Source organism: Scyliorhinus torazame, chromosome 7, assembly GCF_047496885.1.
Source record: "Scyliorhinus torazame isolate Kashiwa2021f chromosome 7, sScyTor2.1, whole genome shotgun sequence".
Taxonomy (NCBI): Eukaryota; Metazoa; Chordata; class Chondrichthyes; order Carcharhiniformes; family Scyliorhinidae; genus Scyliorhinus; species Scyliorhinus torazame.
The window spans coordinates 31,677,250-31,698,536 of record NC_092713.1 but is presented as its reverse complement, the minus strand read 5'-3'; the positions used below and the strand labels follow the sequence as shown (position 1 = coordinate 31,698,536).

At 47.4% G+C, this 21,287-nt stretch overlaps 1 protein-coding gene across 2 annotated transcripts in view; it reads left to right on the top strand.

Moving 5' to 3' along the window:
- The first annotated feature begins 8,462 nt into the window (after window positions 1-8,462).
- glmna (glomulin, FKBP associated protein a) overlaps window positions 8,463-21,287 on the top strand; it is a 52,487-nt gene continuing 39,662 nt past the window's right edge. The window contains exons 1-3 of one of the 2 annotated variants that reach the window (XM_072510485.1): window positions 8,463-8,533; window positions 17,911-17,979; window positions 21,143-21,268. In XM_072510485.1, coding sequence (XP_072366586.1) covers window positions 17,941-17,979; window positions 21,143-21,268 — 165 coding nt within the window. In that variant the 5' untranslated portion in view covers window positions 8,463-8,533; window positions 17,911-17,940. Of the gene's footprint in view, window positions 8,534-10,659; window positions 10,759-17,910; window positions 17,980-21,142; window positions 21,269-21,287 lie in introns of those variants that run through there. The other variant, XM_072510484.1, reaches the window with a different exon arrangement.

Here is a 21,287-nt window from a genome sequence, read left to right as displayed (position 1 = left end):
TTCTCTACCATTTGAAGGTCCTGAATCGATTTTAGGAGTCATGTCCACCATAAACTCAGCCTTACACCCAATGTTTTGGTCGTCAACTATGTTTATGTGCAATCTTTGTACACTACCGCGACTATTCACCATTCAGTCCCGTTTTATTTTAGTTTCTACGACTGCTACCCGATTGAATAGCATAATCTGTAAAAAAGGTCCTTTCTAGGGGTTGAAGCACTGCTTGATGCGACTTTAAGACTTTTAATGGGTGAAAAATATGTTTCTTACCCCAGTCTAGCCATTTTACTTTGGGTCTTCCGTCCTTCTGGGCTTCCGTTAGCGGTACGATCTTTCGTCTTCCGATGTCCTCTGATTCTCCTCGATCGTCTCTGACTCGTTCCGATGTTTTTCCGAACCTCTCCGATTTCGTCCGATTTCCGTCTCAGCGCTCCTCCCCTTTTGCCGAACTACGCCAAATTGATGAGATCTACCATGCGGAATTAGTGAGGTCTTGTGTCACTAAAACTCAGTTGAAATTTGAGTTACACTTCCCGGATGCAAACAAGAATCTTTATTTGAGTACAATTAGGAGAAACTTAAATCTATTCTCAATAAAGTCCGGCTAGCAAAAGGACTTAAAGAGAAGTAACTGGTACACAATTTAACTTTCAAAATAATACAGAAATGGTTTCTTGCTTATGGCAAAACAGCTTGCATTTACTTCAAGAGTTAGAGTGGAAAAGTGGAAATATGAAAATAGAGATAGTGAATAGTTTCGATCAAATTATAGGATGATCCCGGAATAAAGATGGCCGTATGGACCATCATGTTTATAGGAAATCTTATCTGTCTTGAACCATCTATCTACACCTCTATGTCATCCTAATTGGTTTGGGTTAGAATCAAATGTATTTGATTCGACGGTTAGCTGTCAATCCTTAATGTGCAACATAAGTTCTGAATGTTTCATGTTTGAATATTTGTGTATGTTATGGAATGCGATTCTGTGCTATTATCAAGACTAGTTTCTACTGGTTTTCAGCTGACTTCGCTTTATCCACATTATGAACAATAGTGCCTTCATATGTTGCTATGGTGCCTGCTTCATCCTTGATCAGATTACTGGTACAGCTCATGTATTAATGTCAAACTGTCTTTGAAAATATGTTTGTTAGAACAATAGCTTTTTCATCTTTGCTTAGTAAAAATGTTGTTTTAATCTCCAATGAATTTATGCATGTGGCAGGTTTATTGTGTCCCTGTTGAAGCTATGTGTTTTATCATGACCTGAGGTTACGAGTGCTGAAATCCTCAATTTAAAATGGGTATTAAAACTGGGGCTTAATATTTACACTAAATAGCCTTCTTTTACCTATCAGATCTATCAGGAAATAGTTGATTCCTATCAACCCCCATGAACAAGATTCAATTCATTTAATACACCTGAATATTTAATCATGAGTTCTAGAAAATGTTTGATCAGGTATATATTAATGGAACTACCATCAACTTCAAATGGTTAAAAATAAACTTTGGAGGGAGCGCAAGGCTCTCAGTCAACGTTGTGTGCAATCAGCATGCATCTCACTTCACCTGTCCCTGCTTTACGTGCGTATCTCTTCAGTCACACTGGTCGGAAAAAATCTACATGGACAGAAGTCAGCGGAATGTGGCAACCATGCACGTGGGCAACGGTCAAAGAAATGTCTCGTGGGCCGCCCCCCAAAACTCAGATGGGCCGCATGTGGTCCATGGGTTGCTCACCGCTGATATAGAGTCATAATGGCTCAGAAAGATAGAAACATAAACATAGAAGATAGGAGCTGGAGTAGCCCATTCGGCCCTTCGAGCCTGCTCCGCCATTCGTCACGATCATGGCTGATTGTCCAACTCAATAGCCTAATCCTGCTTTCTCCCCATAACCCTTGATCCCATTCACCTCAAGTGCCATATCTAGCCACCTCTTGAATGTATTCAATGTCTTAGCCTCAAGTACTTCCTATGGTAATGAATTCCACAGGCTCACCACTCTTTGGGTGAAGAAATGTCTCCTCATCTCTGTCCTAAATGGTCTACCCCAAATCCTCAGACTGATCCCTGGTTCTGGACACACCCACCACCGGGTGGCACGGTAGCATAATGGTTAGCACAGTTGCTTCACAGCTCCAGGGTAACAGGTTTGATTCCTGGCTTGGGTCACTGTCTGTGCGGAGTCTGCCCGTTCCCCCCGTGTCTGCGTGGGTTTCCTCCGGGTGCTCCGGTTTCCTCCCACAGTCCAAAGCTGTGCAGGTTAGGTGGATCGGCCATGCTAAATTGCCATTAGTGTCCAAAAAGGTTGGGTGGGGTTACTGGGTTACGGGGATAGAGTGATGGTGTGGGCTTGGGTAGGGTGCTCTTTCCAAGGGCCGGTGCAGATTCGATGGGCCGAATAGCCACCTTCTGCACTGTAAATTCAGTGATATCTAACATCCTCCCTGCATCCACCCCATCTAGTCCTGTTAGAATTTAAGAGGCCATTCCATCCATCAAGTCCACGCCAGTTCTCTGCAGAGCAATCAAATCAGTCCCATTCCTGCTCTACCCCCCAGATCTGCAAATTTATTTCCCTAAAGTACCCAAGCATTTCCTTTTGAAACCACTTATCGTCTCGCTTCCACCACACTTGTGGGCAGTGATCATTCCTGGCCTAAAAGGTTATTCTTCACATCCCCCAATATCTCTTGCTTAAAATTTCAATCTGTGTCCCTTAGATCTTGTATGAACGGGTAATGGGACCAATTTGTCTTTGTCTTTTTTCTTATTCCCAGGATGTGAGTGTCACTGGCTAGGTCAACCTTTATTGCCCATTCCTAATTGCCATTGAGAGGATGATGCATTTTGGGTTGGATTAATAATGAACAGAAGGATGCAAGGAAGTGTAGAGGAGTGGTGGCACAGTGGTCAGCACTGCTGCCTCACAGTGCCAGGGACCCGGGGTAATTCAGGCCTTGGGTCACTGTCTGTGGGGAGTTTGCATTTTCTCCCCCTTGTCTGCCTGGGTTTCTTCCGGGTGCACCGGTCTCCTCCCACACTCCAAAGATGTGTGAGTCAGGTGGATTGGCCATGATCAATGGCATGGTTACGGGATGGGGGGGGGGGGGAGTGGGCCTAAGTAGTGTGGTGATTCAGAGGGTTGGTGCAGACGTGATGGGTCAAATGGCCTCCTGCACTGTAGGGATTCTAAGGATTTTGGTTGATGTAGTTAATATGGATTTCAGAAAAGCCTTTGGCAAGGTCCTACATGGGAAACTGATAAAGAAGGTAAAAGCACATGGTATCCAGGGTAACGTGGCAAGTTGGATCCAAAATTGGCTTAGTGATAGGAGACAGAGGGTGTTGCTAGAAGGCTTTTCTTTTGTCACTGGAGGCCAGTGTCCACTGGCATACCACAGGGATCAATGTTGGGCTCCTTAATGTTTGTGATATATATAAACAATACAAAAGAAAAAGAGTGGGGGGGGGGGGAAATGATAAGTAAGTTTGCAGATGACACTTAGATTGGCCGATGGTTGACATTGAAGAAGAAGGTCATAGATTACAGGAGGATATAGATGGATTGGTCAGATGGGCAGATCAGTGGCAGATGGAATTTGACCTTGAAAAGTGTGAGGTGATGCACTTTGGAAGGAGTAACATGGCAAGGGAGTACTCAATGAATGGCAGGACACTAGGAAGCTCAGAGGAACAGTGGGACCTTGGGGTGTTTGCGTGCAGATCTCTGAAGGCAGCAGGACAGGTTAATAGGGCAGTTAAAAAGGCATATGGGACACTTGCCTTCATCAGTCGTGGCATAGATTATAAGAGCAGGGAAATGATGTTGGAGCTGTACAGGACTTTGGTTAGGCCACAGCTGGAGTACTGTGTTCAGTTCGAGTCACCGCACTATAGGAAGGATGTGATTGCACGCGAGAGGGTACAGAGGAGATTCACCAGGATGTTGCCTGGGATGGAGCATTTTAGCTATGAAGAGAGGCTGGATGAACTCGGGTTGTTGTCTTTGGAGCAGAAAAGGCTGAGAAGGTGAGATGTTTAAGATTCTGAGGGGCACTGATTGGGTGGATAGAAAGCAGCTTATCCCTTGAGTTGAAGGGTCAATAACAAGAATTTTAAGGTGAAAGGCAGGGGTTTTAGAGGCGATTTGAGGAAAAATGTTTTCACCCAGAGCATGGTGGGAATCTGGAATACACTGCCTGGGAGGGTAGTTCAGGCAGGAAACCGCAAGGGGGCGATTCTCCGCGGCGCGGACCAAGTGCCCGCGCCGTTGTGAACGGCGGGCACAACCTATTCTGGCCCCCACAGGGGGCCAGCACGGCGCTGGAGCGGTTCTGGCCACTCCAGTGTCCTTACGCGGCGGCAAATGGGCGCCGCGCCAACCCGCGCATGCACAGTTGGGCAGCCCAATCTTGCGCATGCGCAGTTGGGCCGCACCATCCTGCACATACGCGGGGAACTTCTTACGTGTGCCGGCCCCTCACCAAAATGGCGCCAGTGTTCTGGGGCCACGCGCGGAAGGCGATAGGCCCGGGAGGGGGGAGAGGCCGGCCCCGACCGCGGGCCAGACCCCATCGGAGGCCCCTCCCGGTGAAGGAGCCCCCCTGCCCCCCCCACCCCCACAGGCCACCCCCCAGCGTTCCCGCAGAGATCCCGCCGGCAGCGACCAGGGGTGGACGGCGCCGGCGGGAACCTGTCGTGTCGTAGCGGCCGCTCGGCCCATCCGGGCTGGAGAATTGCCGCTCACCGTTTGCGGCGATTCTCCGAGTGGCTCGGCGTGGCGCTGGTTTCGGGGGGTGGGAGAATCGCGTGCGGGGGTTGGGGCGGTGTGGCGCGATTTGCGCGGCGACCTGGCGATTCTCCCACCCGGCGTGGGGGGGGGAGAATCGCGCCCTAAATCTTCAAAAAGTGCTTGTATGAGTACTTGAAATGTCATAATATTCAAGACTATGGGCCAAGTGCTGGGAAGTGGAATTAGTGCAGATTTAGAATAGTTTTAGTCTTAATAGGCTGAAGGCCTCTTCTGTACTCTATGATTCTTTGGACCTTGGGTGTCTGTCCAAAGATCCCTGAAGAAAACAGGACAAGTAGTTTAGGAGGTTAAGAAGGCACATGGGACATTGCCTTTATTAACTGAGGCATAGAATATAGAAACATAGAAAATAGGAGTAGGCCATTCAGCCTATCGAACTGCTCCACCATACGTTATGTTCATGGCTGATCATCCAAGTCAATAATTTGTTTCCACTTTCCCCCCATACTCTTTGATTCCTTTAGTCCCAAAAGCCATATCTAACTCCTTCTTGAAAACATACTGGGCGAGTTTTTCCGTCCATTTTCTGGTGCGGCACTCCCCCGCCGGCAGCGGATCCTCTGTCCTGCCAGCTGGCCAATGGGGTTTCCCACTGTAGGCATCCCCACACCGTCTAGAAATTTGAGGCCGTGAGTGCGCTGCCGGCAAAGAGGAGGATCCTGCCGACAGAGAATCCAGCCCACAATGTTTTGGCCTCAATTGCTTTCTGGCTCAGCACGTTCGGGAGAAGACATTTCTCCTCGTCTCAGTCCCAAGTGGTTTACCCCATATCCTTAGATTGTGACTCCTGGCTCTGGACTCCTCCACCATCAGGAACATCCTTCCTTAATCTACCTGTGGTAGTACCAGTTATTGCGGGACCTAAGAGGTGGATGACCATTGGTTAGACCCAGGAGTCTACCATTGGCTGTTGTACATAGCTCCGCCCTGAGAGGCGGAGTATAAGAACCGGTGCCGTCCCAGCAGCCTTCACTTTCTGTATCGATACCGCTGGGGAAGAGTTCTAGCAGATTAAAGCCTTCAGTTATGAATCACTTTGCCTTGAGAGTAATTGATTGCGCATCACTACCCTGTCCTGTTAGAATTTTATAGGTTTCTATGAGATTCTTTAAATTCATGTGAATATAACCCTAACTGACTCGATTTTTCGTTGTACCTCAGCCTCACCATCCCAGGAATCAGTCTTGTAAACCTTTGCTACACTCCTTCTATAGCAAGAATATCCTTCTCAGATAAGGAGACCAAAACCACACAGACTTGGAGGGATGCAGGTCCTGTTCCTGTGTTGTACTTTTCTTTGTTCTGATATCCCAGGTGTGGCCTCATCAGAGTCCTGTGTAATTGCAGCAAGATATCCCTGCTCCTGTATCAAATCCTCTCGCTATGAAGGCCAACGCCCATTTGCCTTCTTCACTGCCAGCTGCACCTACATGCTTATCATCAGTGACTGGTGTACAAGGACACCCAGGTCTTGTTGCATGTTTCTCTCGCTCAATCTATAGCCATTTAGATAATAATCTGCCTTCATGTTTTTGCTACCAAATTGGATAACCCCACATTTATCCACATTATACTGCATCTGCTGTGCCTTTACCCACTCACTCAACTTGTCCAAATCACTGAAGCATCTCTGCATCCTCCTCACAGCTCACACTCCCACTCAGCTTTGTGTCATGTGCAAATTTGGAGGTATTTCATTTAGTTTCCTGATCTAAATAATTAATGTACATTGTGAATAGCAGGGAGGTTCTGATGGAGCTGTACAAAACGCTCGTTAGGCCACAGCTAGAGTACTGTGTGCAATTCTGGTGACCAAACTGGAGGAAAGATGTGATTGCACTCAAAAGAGTACAGAGGAGATTCACCAGGGTGTTGCCTGGGCCGGAGCATTTCAGCTGTGCAGAGAGACTGATTATACTGGAGTTGTTTTTTTTAGAGCAGATAAGGCTGAGAGAGGATCGAATTGAGGTGTACAATTATGTGAGGGACATAGATAGGGTAGATAATAAGAAATTATTATTTCCCTTTGTAGAGGGGTCAATGTGGGAATAGATTTAAGGTAAGGGGCAGGAGATTTTGAAGAAAAACCTTTCCACCCAGTGGGTGGTGGGAATCTGGATCTCATTGGTTGAAAGGGTGGAAGAGGCAAAAAAGCTCACAACATTTAAGAAGCATTTAGATGAGCATTTAAAACACCATAGCAAACAAGGCTACAGACCAAGTGCTGGAAAATGGGATTAGAACAGGTAGGTGTTTGATGGCCGGTGCAGACATGATGGGCCGAAGGGCCTCTTTCTGTGCTGTAACACTCTATGCCTTTATGACTTTGAGCTACCTTTGTGAACTGGTGCAGTCCATGTGAGGTAGATACACCCGCAGTGCTGTTGTTCCAGAATTTTGACCCAGCAAGATTGAAGGAACGGCAATATAATTCCAAGTCGGCATAGTGCGTGGTTTTGGAGGAGAACTTGTATTCCCATGTTGCTCTTGATCTAGGTTGTCGAGGTCAAGAGCTTGGAAGGTGCTGTCAAAGGAGCTATTAACATATGCCATGTGAAATAGTCACATAGATTTTCTATCGTAAACTGCAGGCATACACAACAAAAAATACTGGAAATACTCTGCAGGTCATGCAGCATCTGAAAGAATTGTGGGAAGAGAAATTCTTTCAGATGCTGCCTGACTTGCTGAGTATTCCCGGAATGTGCCATCTGAAAGGACATTGTCTTGTGGCTCCCCCACACATGGGCTGCCCCTTCCTCGGTGCATAACCATATTTTTAAAAATAAATTTAAATTGCTCAATTTTTTTTTTTCCAATTAAGGGGCAATTTAGCGTGGCCAATCCATCTAGCCGCACATCTTTGGGTTATGGGGGTGAAATCCACGCAAACACTGGGAGAATGTGCAAACACCTCACGGACAGTGATCCAGAGCGGGGATTGATCCCGGGTCCTCAGCTCCGTGAGGCAGCAGTGCTAATCACTGTGCCACCCTGTCGGTGTATAATCATGGGGAAGTATTAAATGGAGGGACGTTACTTCCCCACAGGAAGGGTGAAAACAAAGAGATGAACCATCATTGTATTTTTTTTAACACCTCTTATCATCTGTTTTCAAACACATACCATGAATAAAAGCAAATTACTACGGGTGCTGGAATCTAAAACCAAAGAGAAAATGCTGGAAAACCTCAGCAGGTCTTGCAGCATCTGTAGGGAGAGAAAAGAGCTAACGTTTCGAGTCCAGGTGACCCTTTAATAATATAATAATCACTTATTGTCACAAATAGGCTTCAATGAAGTTACTGTGAAAAGCCCCTAGTCGCCAAATTTAGGCGCCTGTTCGGGGAGGCCGGTACGGGAATTGAACCTGCGCTGCTGGCATTATTCTGCATTAAAAGCCAGCTGTTTAGCCCACTGTCCGCTGTGCTAAACCAGCCCCTATGCTGTCACCATGAATGTTGTGTGGCTTTGGGAGACCCAAACCTGTTTTACATCATTATCCTCACACAAAATAAATCTCCATGAGCCATCCAATCATGAAGCAGCTGCAATAATGAAAATCAGGAGAGGAGATATCCGAAGAAGGAAACGGATGAGGGATAAGCATCTCCAGGAGCTTCCCATCAGATGGATGTTACGAGAATTCAAGTAAGATCAGTACTAACTTAGATACAAGTATTCCAATCTTCAAAACCAGGCGATGAGGTAAGAAAAAAAGCTAGAAATTATATTTCTTTATTGTCAGCACGTGACAGTTAGATCTAACTGTTTGTCTATGCACAATATCCTTTGTTGGTTTGAGGAAAGCATTTAAATCATTGAAGAAAAGAAATGAAGCTTGTGTCAAGAGATACATTTGAAATGTTACATGTATCACTGACAATTCATGTTAGCAATGTTTAGGTTTCGGACAAAAACAAATGTTCGCATCTTTATTATTAACTAAAGCCTATATGCTCCAGCTTTCTGTTTGAATTACCAATAATCTTCTTAGGAACAAAAGGATTATGTTGTGCAGCCAAACTATGACTAAGCCATCAACCAAAACTAATTAATATTTTACATTTCCGTGTTATTTACATTACCAAGAATTGAGAAGTAGGTAAGGTCAGCATGTAGGAAAATCATTTAATATTCAGAACAAAGAGGCCCGCATTTAGGAAAATAATTTAACATTAGGAACAAAGAGGTAATCAGAGTACAAAGCATAAGCCTCATTGTGTAATAACAAGCTCAGGCAGCTGCTAGATCTTTCCAAAGGTACCAATCATAACAAGGGACTAGAGAGTGTACAGTTTTGCAACCTCCCGCTAGCTTCCTATAACTGTTCAAGATTATGTATCACAGAGCAACATCAGGATAGTAAAGTTTGCAAGTTCACATATTCTGGACGTACTTTAGGATATAGCAGGGCATTCAATAAACATATTAACTCATTATTCTTTGATTTAGTTTTTCTGTTAACTAATCTATGTTGATGCAGTTAATAGTAAATATCTGACATCTTCTACAGTGCATTAGTAGATACAACCGCTCTGAAGTTACAGGTTTTGATTGTAAACATAACGGGCGAGATTCTCTCAGCCCGGGGCCAGGCCGGAGAATCGGCGCGAATTGCACCACGCCTCCCCGACGCTGGGACGCAATTCTCCGCAGAGAATCTACGGGGCCCTCCCGCCGATTCTCGGCCCGGGATGGGCCGAGCGGCCATAACAGAAAACCAGAGTACTGCCGGCGTCGTTCTAATCTGCTCTCAGCTGACGAGACTTCGGCGTGGAAGGCTCCGGGGGCGACCTGTGGGGGGGGGGGGATGTGGGATCGACCCCGGGAGAGGCCTCCGCTGTGGCCTGGCCCGTGATCGGGGCCCACCGATCGGCGAGCCGGCCTTTCGGGCTGGGGGCCTCCTTTCTTCCACGCCGGCCCCTGTAGCCCTACGCCATATTGCGTCGGGGCCGGCGTGAAGAAGGGAGCCACTGCGCGCGGACCTGTGGCACCCAGTTGACGCCGGGATCAGCAGCTGAAGCGGTGTGGGCTGCTGCAGTAGCGTGCTGGCCCCTGTAGGGGCCAGAATTGCTGATCCTGAGGCCATGTTGACGCTGTTGAAAAACACCACGGCGTTTCCCACGCCGTCAACGCTTAGCCTCAGGATCAGAGAATCCCGCCCAATGTGTTTTGTTACTTTCTCCAGGAAAAATTGACACAATTGCATAGCATTAAGTAGGCGAACCCCCCCCCCATCTTAATTCACAAATATCATTCCTGATGCACTGACAGCCCCTGAATAAAACGAGGATGATTGCGTTAGAAAGCTACCAGGACACAGGGGCGGGACTATTATTAAATGCAACTCGTGTCATGTGCAGCACGGTAGCACAAGTGGAGAGCACTGTGGCTTCACAGCTTCAGGGTCCCAGGTTCGATTCCCCGCTGGGTCACTGTCTGTGCGGAGTCTGCACGTTCCCCCCGTGTGTGCGTGGGTTTCCTCCGGGTGCTCCGGTTTCCTCCCACAGTCCAAAGATGTGCAGGTTAGGTGGACTGGCCATGATAAATTGTCCTTAGTGTCCAAAAAGTTTAGGAGGGGTTATTGGGTTGCGGGGATAGGGTGGAAGTGAGAGCTTGAGTGGGTCGGTGCAGACTCGATGGGCCGAATAGCCTCCTTCTGCACTGTATGTTCTATGTCGTGGCAATCCACACACAACCTGCGACTTTGACAGTTGTCCTGGGGGCGGGGCCGGGGCGAAATGAAGGCGGGGCCGGGGCGAAATGGGGGCGGGGCTGGGGCGATGTGTCTGGTCGGCGGGGGGCGGAGTTGGGAGAAATGGGCGTTCCCCTAAGTGCCATGTGACTCGGGGAAAATCCGACCCCTGATCGCGCGGTTGCGTCAAAATGCGCGCGCGGGAGAGGCGGGGCTACGCTGCTGCACGGGGAAGGTAAGCGGTTGGGGGAGGGGGTGCAACGTTTCCGTTTAAACCCAACCGTCAGCGCGCCGCACGTGTGCTCCTGTTCGGTGGCTCAGCTGGAGATGTGGCCGAGCGCAGATTTCGGGTTGGGTTTTTTTTTGGGGGGGGGATTGGATGAAGAGAGAGAGAGAGAGGGTGTTGGAATGCCGGGGCCGGGGCCGGGGGGGGGGAGGAGAGAGAGGGTGTTGGAATGCCGGGGCCGGGGGGGGGGGGGGGGGGAGGAGAGAGAGGGTGTTGGAATGCTGGGGGGGGAGAGAAGAGGGGGTGTTGGAATGCTGGGGGGGGGAGAGAAGAGGGGGTGTTGGAATGCTGGGGGGGGAGAGAAGAGGGGGTGTTGGAATGCTGGGGGGGGAGAGAAGAGGGGGTGTTGGAATGTTGGGGAGAGAAGAGGGGGCGTTGGAATGTTGGGGGGGGGAAGGGAAGAGGGGGCGTTGGAATGCTGGGGGGGGAGAGAGAAGAGGGGGTGTTGGAATGTTGGGGGGGAGAGAAGAGGGGGCGTTGGAATGTTGGGGAGAGAAGAGGGGGTGTTGGAATGCTGGGGGGGAAGAGAGAAGAGGGGGTGTTGGAATGCTGGGGGGGGAGAGAAGAGGGGGTGTTGGAATGCTGGGGGGGGAGAGAAGAGGGGGTGTTGGAATGCTGGGGGGGGGAGAGAAGAGGGGGTGTTGGAATGTTGGGGGGGAGAGAAGAGGGGGTGTTGGAATGTTGGGGGGGGAGAGAGAAGAGGGGGTGTTGGAATGCTGGGGGGGGAAGAGAGAAGAAGGGGTGTTGGAATGCTGGGGGGGGGAAGAGAAGAGGGGGTGTTGGCATGCTGGGGGGGGGGGAGAGAAGAGGGGGTGTTGGAATGCTGGGGGGGGAGAGGAGGGGGTGTTGGAATGCTGGGGGGGGAAGAGAGAAGAGGGGGTGTTGGAATGCTGGGGGGGAGAGAGAAGAAGGGGTGTTGGAATGCTGGGGGGGAGAGAGAAGAGGGGGCGTTGGAATGTTGAGGGGGAGAGAAGAGAGGGTGTTGGAATGTTGGGGGGGGGAGAGAGAAGAGGGGGTGTTGGAATGCTGGGGGGGGGAGAGAAGAGGGGGTGTTGGAATGCTGGGGGGGAGAGAAGAGGGGGTGTTGGAATGCTGGGGGGGAAGAGAGAAGAGGGGGTGTTGGAATGCTGCGGGGGGGGAAGAGAAGAGGGGGTGTTGGAATGCTGGGGGGGAAGAGAGAAGAGGGGGTGTTGGAATGCTGGGGGGGAAGAGAGAAGAGGGGGTGTTGGAATGCTGGGGGGGGAAGAGAAGAGGGGGTGTTGGAATGCTGGGGGGGGGAAGAGAGAAGAGGGGGTGTTGGAATGCTGGGGGGGGGAAGAGAAGAGGGGGTGTTGGAATGCTGGGGGGGAGAGAAGAGGGGGTGTTGGAATGCTGGGGGGGGAGAGAAGAGGGGGTGTTGGAATGTTGGGGGGGAGGGAAGAGGGGGCGTTGGAATGCTGGGGGGGAGAGAGAAGAGGGGGTGTTGGAATGTTGGGGGGGAGAGAAGAGGGGGTGTTGGAATGCTGGGGGGGAGAGAGAAGAGGGGGCGTTGGAATGTTGGGGGGGAGAGAAGAGGGGGTGTTGGAATGTTGGGGGGGAGAGAGAAGAGGGGGTGTTGGAATGCTGGGGGGGGGAGAGAAGAGGGGGTGTTGGAATGCTGGGGGGGGAGAGAAGAGGGGGTGTTGGAATGCTGGGGGTGGTGGGGGAGAGAGGGTGTTGGAATGCTGGGGGTGGTGGGGGAGAGAGGGTGTTGGAATGCTGGGGGGGTGGGGAGAGAGGGTGTTGGATTGCTGGGGGTGGGGGAGAGAGGGTGTTGGATTGCTGGGGGGGGGGGGAGAGAGAGCGAGGGTGTTGGTTTGCTGGGGGGGAGAGAGCGAGGGTGTTGGTTTGCGGGGGGAGTGGGGGAGAGAGGGTGTTGGATTGCTGGGGGGGGGGGGGGGGGGGGGAGAGCGAGGGTGTTGGATTGCTTGCTGGTGTCCCATGCATTCTTATTGCAATCAGAATTCCATCCAGTCCATTAAAATTACACTGAGGTCTGTTGTTTTGTAAATAAATGGAGCCCCCATGGTCTTAATTTGTACTTGTGTTTGCAATCTGCTTCTCACTCTCATCTTAAATCTCACCCCGTGACCAAAAAGCTAACGGTTGTGGATGGATATCAGAATGTGGACTGGCCTCTGGGATGTGAAAGGCAAGGCAGACATAATTGCCAAAATGATGGGAAGACGTTCAAACTGAACTGTCTTTTCAAAACATGATACAACTGTGGCCTCGCACCGAACCTTGACCTCAGTATTGTTTTCTATGTAATTCCTGCATTTCACTAGTTTATCTGTTTATTTGGTTTCATATCTGAAGCTATTGAACAAAAAAAATGCAGTTTAGTTTTTGGTGACGCAGGAAGCTTGGGGTGTGAGTTAATGGGAAATAACATCTTGATTTGGTTGTGGACAGGGCAACATGGCACCTTGGCACTGCCAGCATGGCACACTAGCAGTGCCCATGCCAACCTGGCAGTGTCTCCTGGCTGGAAGATATGCCTTGGCATATCAGGGAGGTGCACTGTAAAGTCCTTTAAGTCTTGATGCAGTGATTTGGAGCCAGCTTGGGAACTAACCCAGAGCTTCTGATTCCAGTACACTTTACTTATCACTAAGTTTCAAGATACTGGAGCTTGACAAGAGCAAAGAAAAAGATAAATTGAATTGAACAGTTTGTCAAACGTTTCCACTAACAATGCCAGAATGTTTAAAAAACAAAATTAGGGCTTTCAATTCATCCCTACATTCTGTACCACAAGAGAGACAGACTTTAACAATTGTATAGCCCAATTTGAGTTATCTGAACCAGGATCAAAAATCACCACTGCCAACTATGTTATTTTTCACTAAATATGAACATGTAGGCATTGCCACATACACACAATAAGTCTTATCTATAGCATATATGGGTGGCATGGCAGCACAGTGGTTAGCACTGTTGCTTCACAGCTCCAGGGTCCTAGGCTCAATTCCCGGCTTGGGTTACTGTTGGTGCGGAGTCTGCACATTCTTCCTGTGCCTGTGTGGGTTTCCTCCCACAAGTCCCGAAAGATGTGCTGTGAGGTGAATTGGACATTCTGAATTCTCCCTCTGTACCCGAACAGGTGCCGGAATGTGGCGACTCAGGGCTTTTCACAGTAACTTTATTGCAGTGTTAATGTAAGTCTACTCGTGACAATAAAGATCATTATTATTATACAAAGCAGTACTATGGCAGGAAATGGAAATTTTTCCCAATTTCTTGCTTGATGCCAGTCCTATATGAACCAGATACCTATAAGATACACACAGGTTAAATGTTCTTGCCCTGCCCAAAAATATGTCTCGACTCCCAAGTGGCACCCAATCTTAGAGAGCTGAAGGCAGGGTGTCACATCAAAGTCAGAATGGGATGAATGATTTGGCAGAATTATGAGTCCTGATACACAGAAAATTGAAAGCCATGCACAAAAATTGCAAGAACCCCATTCAAAAATATAATCCCTCACCGTAAAGCAAGAACACCTTCCAGCCCCAAAACATAAGAAACTGCTCAGCAGGCTTGGCAGTATCTGTGGAAAAAAACAGAGCTAATGTTTTTAAGTCCAATATGACTCTTTCAGTTCTGAAGAGTCATATTGGACTTGAAACGTTAACTCTGTTCCTCTCTTCACAGATGTTGCCAGACTTGCTGAGTTTTTTGAGCACTTCCTGTTTTTGTTTCAGATCTCCAGCAACTGCAGTATTTTGCTTTTATTTATATAAAGAGCTCCTCTCCTTCCCAATGTTCTCATCCCTCTCTTTTGTCCTCATGCCAATCCTTTCCCTCCTCCAATCTTTATAAACTGAAAAGACACAGCTTAGCCTTCACATTTCCTTGGTTTAGAGAATCCTCAGGGACAGGATTGGGGAAAATTCTCAGGACAGGATTTATACCCATTTGGAAACAAATGGACTCATTAGCGATAGACAGCATGGTTTTATGAAGAGGAGGTCGTGCCTCACTAACTTGATTGAGTTTTTTGAAGAGGTGCCAAAGATGATTGATGAAGGAAGGGCGGTGGATGTTTACATGGACTTCAGTAGAGTCTTTGACAAGGTGCCTCATGGCTGACTGGTACAAAAGGTGAAGTCACACGGGATCAGAGGTGAGGTGGCAAGATGGATACAGAACTGGCTCGGTCACAGAAGGCAGAGGGTAGCAGTAGAAGGGTGTTTTTCTGAATGGAAGGTTGTGAATAGTGGTTTTCCACAGGGATCGGTGCTGGGGCCTCTGTTGTTTGTAGTATACACAAACGATTTGGAGGAAAATGTAGCTGGTCTGATTAGTAAGTTCGCGGATGGCACCAATGTTGGTGGAGTGGCAGATAGTATGAGGATTGTCAGAGGATACAGCAGACATAGATAGGTTGGAGACTTGGGCAGAAAAATGACAAATGGAGTTTAATCCGGACAAGTGTGAGGTAATGCATTTTGGTAGGTCTAACATAGAGGGGAAATATACAGTTAATGGCAAAACTATTTGGAATATAGAAAATCAGAGAGAACTGGGCGTCCAGGTCCACAGATCTTTGAAAGTGGCAAGACAAGAGGACAAGGTAGTCCAGAAAGCATATGGAATGCTTGCCTTCATTGGATGGGTCATCGAGTATAAAAACTGGCAAGTCATGCTGCAGTTGTATAGAACGTTGGTAAGGCCGCACTACCAGAATGATATGGAGGCTTTGGAGAGGGTGCAGAGGAGTTTTACCAGGATGTTGCCTGGTCTGGAGGATGTTAGCTATGCGGAGAGGCTGAATAGCCTCGGACTGTTTTCATTAGAATGATGGAGGTTGAGGTGCGACCTGATAGAGGTCTGTAAGATTATGAGGGGTATGGATAGAGTGGATGGAGAGGCCCGTCAGTATGGGGCATAGGTTTAAGGTTCATGGGGCAAAGTTTAGAGATGTGTGAGGCAGGTTTTTTACAGAGAGGGTGGTGAGTGCCTGGAACGCGTTGCTAGGGAAGGTTGTGGAAGCAGAACATTAACAGCGTTCAAAAGGCATCTTGACAAATACATGGATAGAATGGGTATAGAGGGATAAGGCACTAGGAAGTGCTGAGGGTTTTGGCCAAGGGTGGTACCATAACTGGTACAGGCTTGGAGGGCCGACGGGCCTGTTCCTGTGCTGTATTGTCCTTTGTTATATTGCTGTTGGGGGGGGGCCCCCCAGTCTAGAAAAATTTGATTTTCAGAGGGGTTGGTGGACTAACTGCACTCTATCTGAGCTATCCTTTATATTAGTCACACATAGGTGATTTCAACAGATGGAAGATTTGGTTCCCAATGACACGAAACGTAGATAAAACTGACTGTGGGTTTGCCTAACAATCGGAAAGTGACCTGTGGGGCAAAGCCCAAGTAGTATTCATTAACCCCCCCCCCCATTTCTGTGTTCACCGAAGGGCAGCACGGTTGCGCAGTGGTTACCACTACTGTCTCAAGGCACCGAGGACCTGGGTTTAATCCTGGCCCCGGGTCACTGTCCGTGTGGAGTTTGCACATTCTCCCCATGTCTGCGTGAATCTCACCCACACAACCCAAAAATATATGCAGGGGAGGTCAATTGGGAACCCTAAATTGCCCCTTAATTGAAAGAAAAAGAATTGGGTAATCTAAATTTATATATTTAAAAATCTGTGTGCTCACCTGATACCACATGAATATGTGGAAAGTACCATTTGTAGCACACAAGGGCCAGGCAATGATTATCTCCAACAGACAATCTAACCACCTCTGCTTGGCATTATAAGAATGGCATTACCATTGGCTAATTCCCCCACTGTCAACAACTATGAGAGAGGCAAGTCCACCATTGACCAAAAATTAATGGACCAGCATATCAAAACTGTGATTATATTCTGTGGCAAGTGTCTCATCTCCTGACTCCAAAGCACCCACAAGACATGAGTCAGAAACATGATGGACTGCTCTCTGCAGTGCAGCTCCAACAACACTAAACTTGATACCATCCAGGCCAAAGTAGCCCATTTGACTGGCACCCCATCCACCACCTTAAACACTCATTCCACCACTGGTGCAATGTGGCTATATGTACAAGGGACAGTGCAGTAGCTCCCAAACCCATTACTACTACTCCCTACAAGAATAAGGGCCGTAGATGCTTGGAAACTTCACCAACTATGAGCTTCCCCTCCAAATTACGCACCATCCTGGTTTAGAAATATGTAACTGTTTCCTCATTGTTACTGCGCCAAAATCCTGGTGCTCCCTTCATAACAGCATAGTGGGTATACCTACACCACATGAACTGCAGATAGATGTTCAAGTCGGTGACTCACCACCACTTCTTGGGGGCTATTAGGAATGACGTTACCAAGTGATACCCAAATCCCACAATTCCCGAAAGACATGCTATTAGGTAATTTGGACATTCGGAATTCTCCCTCCATGCACCCGAACAGGAGTGGAATGTGGCGACTAGGGGCTTTACTCAGTAACTGCATTGCAGTGTTAATGTAAGCCTACTTGTGACAATAAAGATTATTATAAGATTATGACGTACTGTAGCCCACATCAATTACAAACTGCCCCAATGACACCTGTTATTTTCAGTCACATTCACCAGAATGGAGGTTAAACTTGCTAATAGAGTCAAACCAACTCCCTAATAGCTCAGTGGGTAAACATGAATGTTATGTTACTAAACCATGCAACTGAAGAATGGAAGATCTATTTAACGTAAGCTGTGTGTTATTAACTGAGGTGATGCTGGAGGATGTTATCCATGTAGCTGAGGGTTGAAATTAAAACTGAAGTAAATACAGAGTGGGAACTCTGAATTTTCACACGTACACCAGCCTGGGCCGCGATCAGCTGGGGTGCTCACACCACTGACAAGTTGAAATGAATTCATTTAGGATATTAGCAAATCTTATGATATTCCTGGTCATTATGGCTCAGTTCCATAGTGTTAAGTTATCAACTGAGTTGTTGGTGAAGTGACTTACATTATCATTGTTAATTTTTATATGTATCTTAATCACAGAGAGCTTCTACACACTTCAAATTTAATGTCTGTGTTTTTCCCATATATTCCAGTTCTCAGTGTTAGTAGAAAACAGCAGCTAAATGGCTTTAGAAGAACTACAAGGAGTAATTGAGCGATGTGTAAGTACTGGGAGCCTTATTATTCTTTCATTATGTTGCTACTCATATGCAGCAAAAAAAATCACAATTATATTGTAGAGGTGACAAGACAATAATTCTGCTGGTGTTGATCCTCAAACTTTACTGTTTAACAATGCTAAATATTGCCAAATTTGAAAAGTGTGTTTCGGTGAGAATCCAGAGCCTTCAGGAGCTTTATATTTACTGTAATAATGTAAACATTCCATCTCAGCAGACACTTGGGTTCGGGTTTTCACTACTGAGGCGGGCAGTTCGAATTGGAATTTCCGATTTGTTGGATTCACCTTGGGATAAAGTGCTCTGAGTTGTGTGACTTTTTCTTCCGGGTTGGGGGTTGGAGTTGTTCCCATCAACCCTGGAAGTAGAGCATAGACATTTTCAGTTCTCTGGGACTTATCCCCAGTCTTTTCAGAAGCTTTTGGTCTCTACAACCCTCACCCACTTCTTTGGCCCTCATATCCTCCACACCATTTCCATAGCCACTCAATCAATATCCACCATGGGCAGACCTCAGGAGTCACGCGGAGGTGGAAAAATATACTTCTAACAATCTAATAAAGCTCTCATGCACATTTGATAGTAACGAAAACTATAATTTAAAAAAATATATATATTTTTATTCTCCTTTTTCACATTTTCTCCCGCATTTACAACCCATTAACAATAAACAATAATCAGCAACAGATATGTCAATCCCCATAACAGTAACAACGCTCCCATCCTCCCACCAACCATCCTCCAAACATCAGCCCGCATGTTTACATAAACAAATGACAAAAAGGAATCAGGGATTACCCATAGTCACCCTGAATATACACAGCCCCCCCTCCCCATTCCCCCCCAACTAATGTTCGATGTTATCCAGTTCTTGAAAGAGCATAATAAATAGTGCCCATGACTTGTAGAACCCCTCCAAGCTTCCCCTCAGTTCGAACTTAACCTTTTCAAGGGTCAAGTATTACAACAGGTTCCCCCGCCACGCCAGGACACTGGGTAGAGAGGCTGCTCTCCATCCCAGCAGGATCCGCCTTCGGGCGATCAACGAGGCGAAGGCTATGATAATTGCCTCCGCACCCGTTTCCAACCCTGGCTGGTCCGACACCCTGAATATGGCCTCCCGGGGACCTGGGTTCAGTTTCACATGCACCATCTTGGAAATTACCCTAAACACCTCCTTCCCGTTCTCCCCTAGCTTTGGACAGGACCAAAACATATGAACATGATTAGCGGGGCCCCCTGCAACGCTCACACACATCCTCTACTCCTTCAAAAAATTGGCTCACCCTCGCCCTCGTGAGGTGCGCTCTATATACCACCTTCAGCTGTATCAGCCCCAACCTCGCACATGAGGTGGAGGCATTCACTCTCCGGAGAACCTCACACCAGATCCCCTCCTCGATAACCTCTCCCAGCTCTTCCTCCCACTTTGCTTTGATCCCTTCCAGTGGTGCTTTATCCTCTTCCAAAATAGCTCCGTACACCACTGACACTGCCCCCTTCTCCAGTCCCCTTGTCGTCAGCACCTGCTCCAGCAATGTGGAGGCCGGTTCCTCTGGGAAGCTCTGTATCTCCTTCCTGGCAAAATCCCGAACCAGCATGTACCTAAACACTTCTCCCTCCTCCAGCCCATACTTCGCTTCCAGCTCCCTCAATCCTGCAAACCGACCCCGAAGAAACAAATCTTTTAGCGTCTTAATCCCCCTCTCTTCCCATTTCCGAAAACTTCCATCCCACCTCCCTGGCTCAAATCTGTGGTTCCCCCAAATCGGCATTTCCCTTGACCCTGCCCCCAAGTGTTGGCGAAACTGCCTCCAGATTTTCAATGACGCTATTATTACTGGACTCCCTGAGTATCTCCCCGCAGCTATCTGGAGCGGCGCTGTTGCTAGTGCTTTCAGCCCCGACCCCCTGCGCAAACTCTACTCCATTCTGACCCACTGGGAATCAACCCCTCTGACCCAGCTCCGCACCTTCTCCACATTCGCCGCCCAGTAGCAGTACAACAGGTTCGGGAGACCCAAACCCCCTGCCTGCCTTCCCCTCTGTGGCAGCACCTTTCTCACTCTGGCCACCTTCCCTCCCCATATGAACGAGGTAATCCCTCAATCTCCCTGAAAAAAAATGAAAACTATAATTAATAGAATCCATTCAAAGCTTTTGAATCTCTTCAAGTGGGTAATCCCTCATCAAAACAAACACACTTCTATTCAGACCCTGCATCAAAGGCAGCTAATCCTTTAACAGCTACTTTAAACTGCCAATCAAAATGTGAACTCAGAACCCCTGCTGAGATAATTGTTGCATTTGAAACTCAGCCAATCATTCATTATGACAAAATAAAAGACCTTGTCACCAAATATTTTATTGAAACTGCACAGCCAGATGCTCCTTTTTGATCTAACCTGCAGCAGATGGCCTGTCAATTAAAGCAGCTCAACAGAGGGTTTTTTATTAATTCTCAGTAACAGCTGCAGTCTTTTTTTTTTAAGTTTAAAGAGCAGAGGATTTAAAAGTCAGAACAGAAGTTTAAATTGACCTAATCCGCAACAGCCAAAAGGGGATCTGTTTTAACTTGGGTCACATTTCCAATGGCCCTGCTGAGTTCAGTTGCCCTCATGTGTGAATCATGCCCCACCCCTTTCCCCTACACGTTCTGTTGGAAATGGTGGCAGGACTTGCATATCCAGATCCCTTCGGCCATTTTTAAATGCCCGCAAGATTCTCCTCAACATTGTGAAATCTGGCTCTTAGTCAAGTAGACAGGTGCCTACTAAAGCATGATTTAATTTTGCTTGCGAGTTAGTATTTCATCTTGACATGAAATGTTCATGTAATTAAATATCTTTAACCTTTGAAAATTAACTACGAGGCGCCTAATGATTTTTAAAATATAATAGTTGATTAATTATGGTCATAAATTCCAGGCAAATCGTATTAGTTCTGGATTATTGTTACAGCCATACTTCAAACCTAGTTTCTGGGAATGACTTGGAGAGCAGTAATGAGTTGTGAAATTTGTAATTATACTGTGATTGACCACTATAATGCTGTATACAGATGTTTTACTTTAGGTAGCACCAATAATAATTGCCTGCAATTATTTTGCATTATGTGATTAAAAAGGCTGCTTTACTCATTTCAGCGAGGTCTACCTGAAACAGAGTTTAAAGAAGAGGATCACAGCATATTTCAGACAACAGCATGCCAGTGTCTGGAAGAAGGCCATGCAGCTAAACTTTTGGAAATTCTGCAAGATGAAAAAAATAAGGTGCTACAGTAATTTTAAA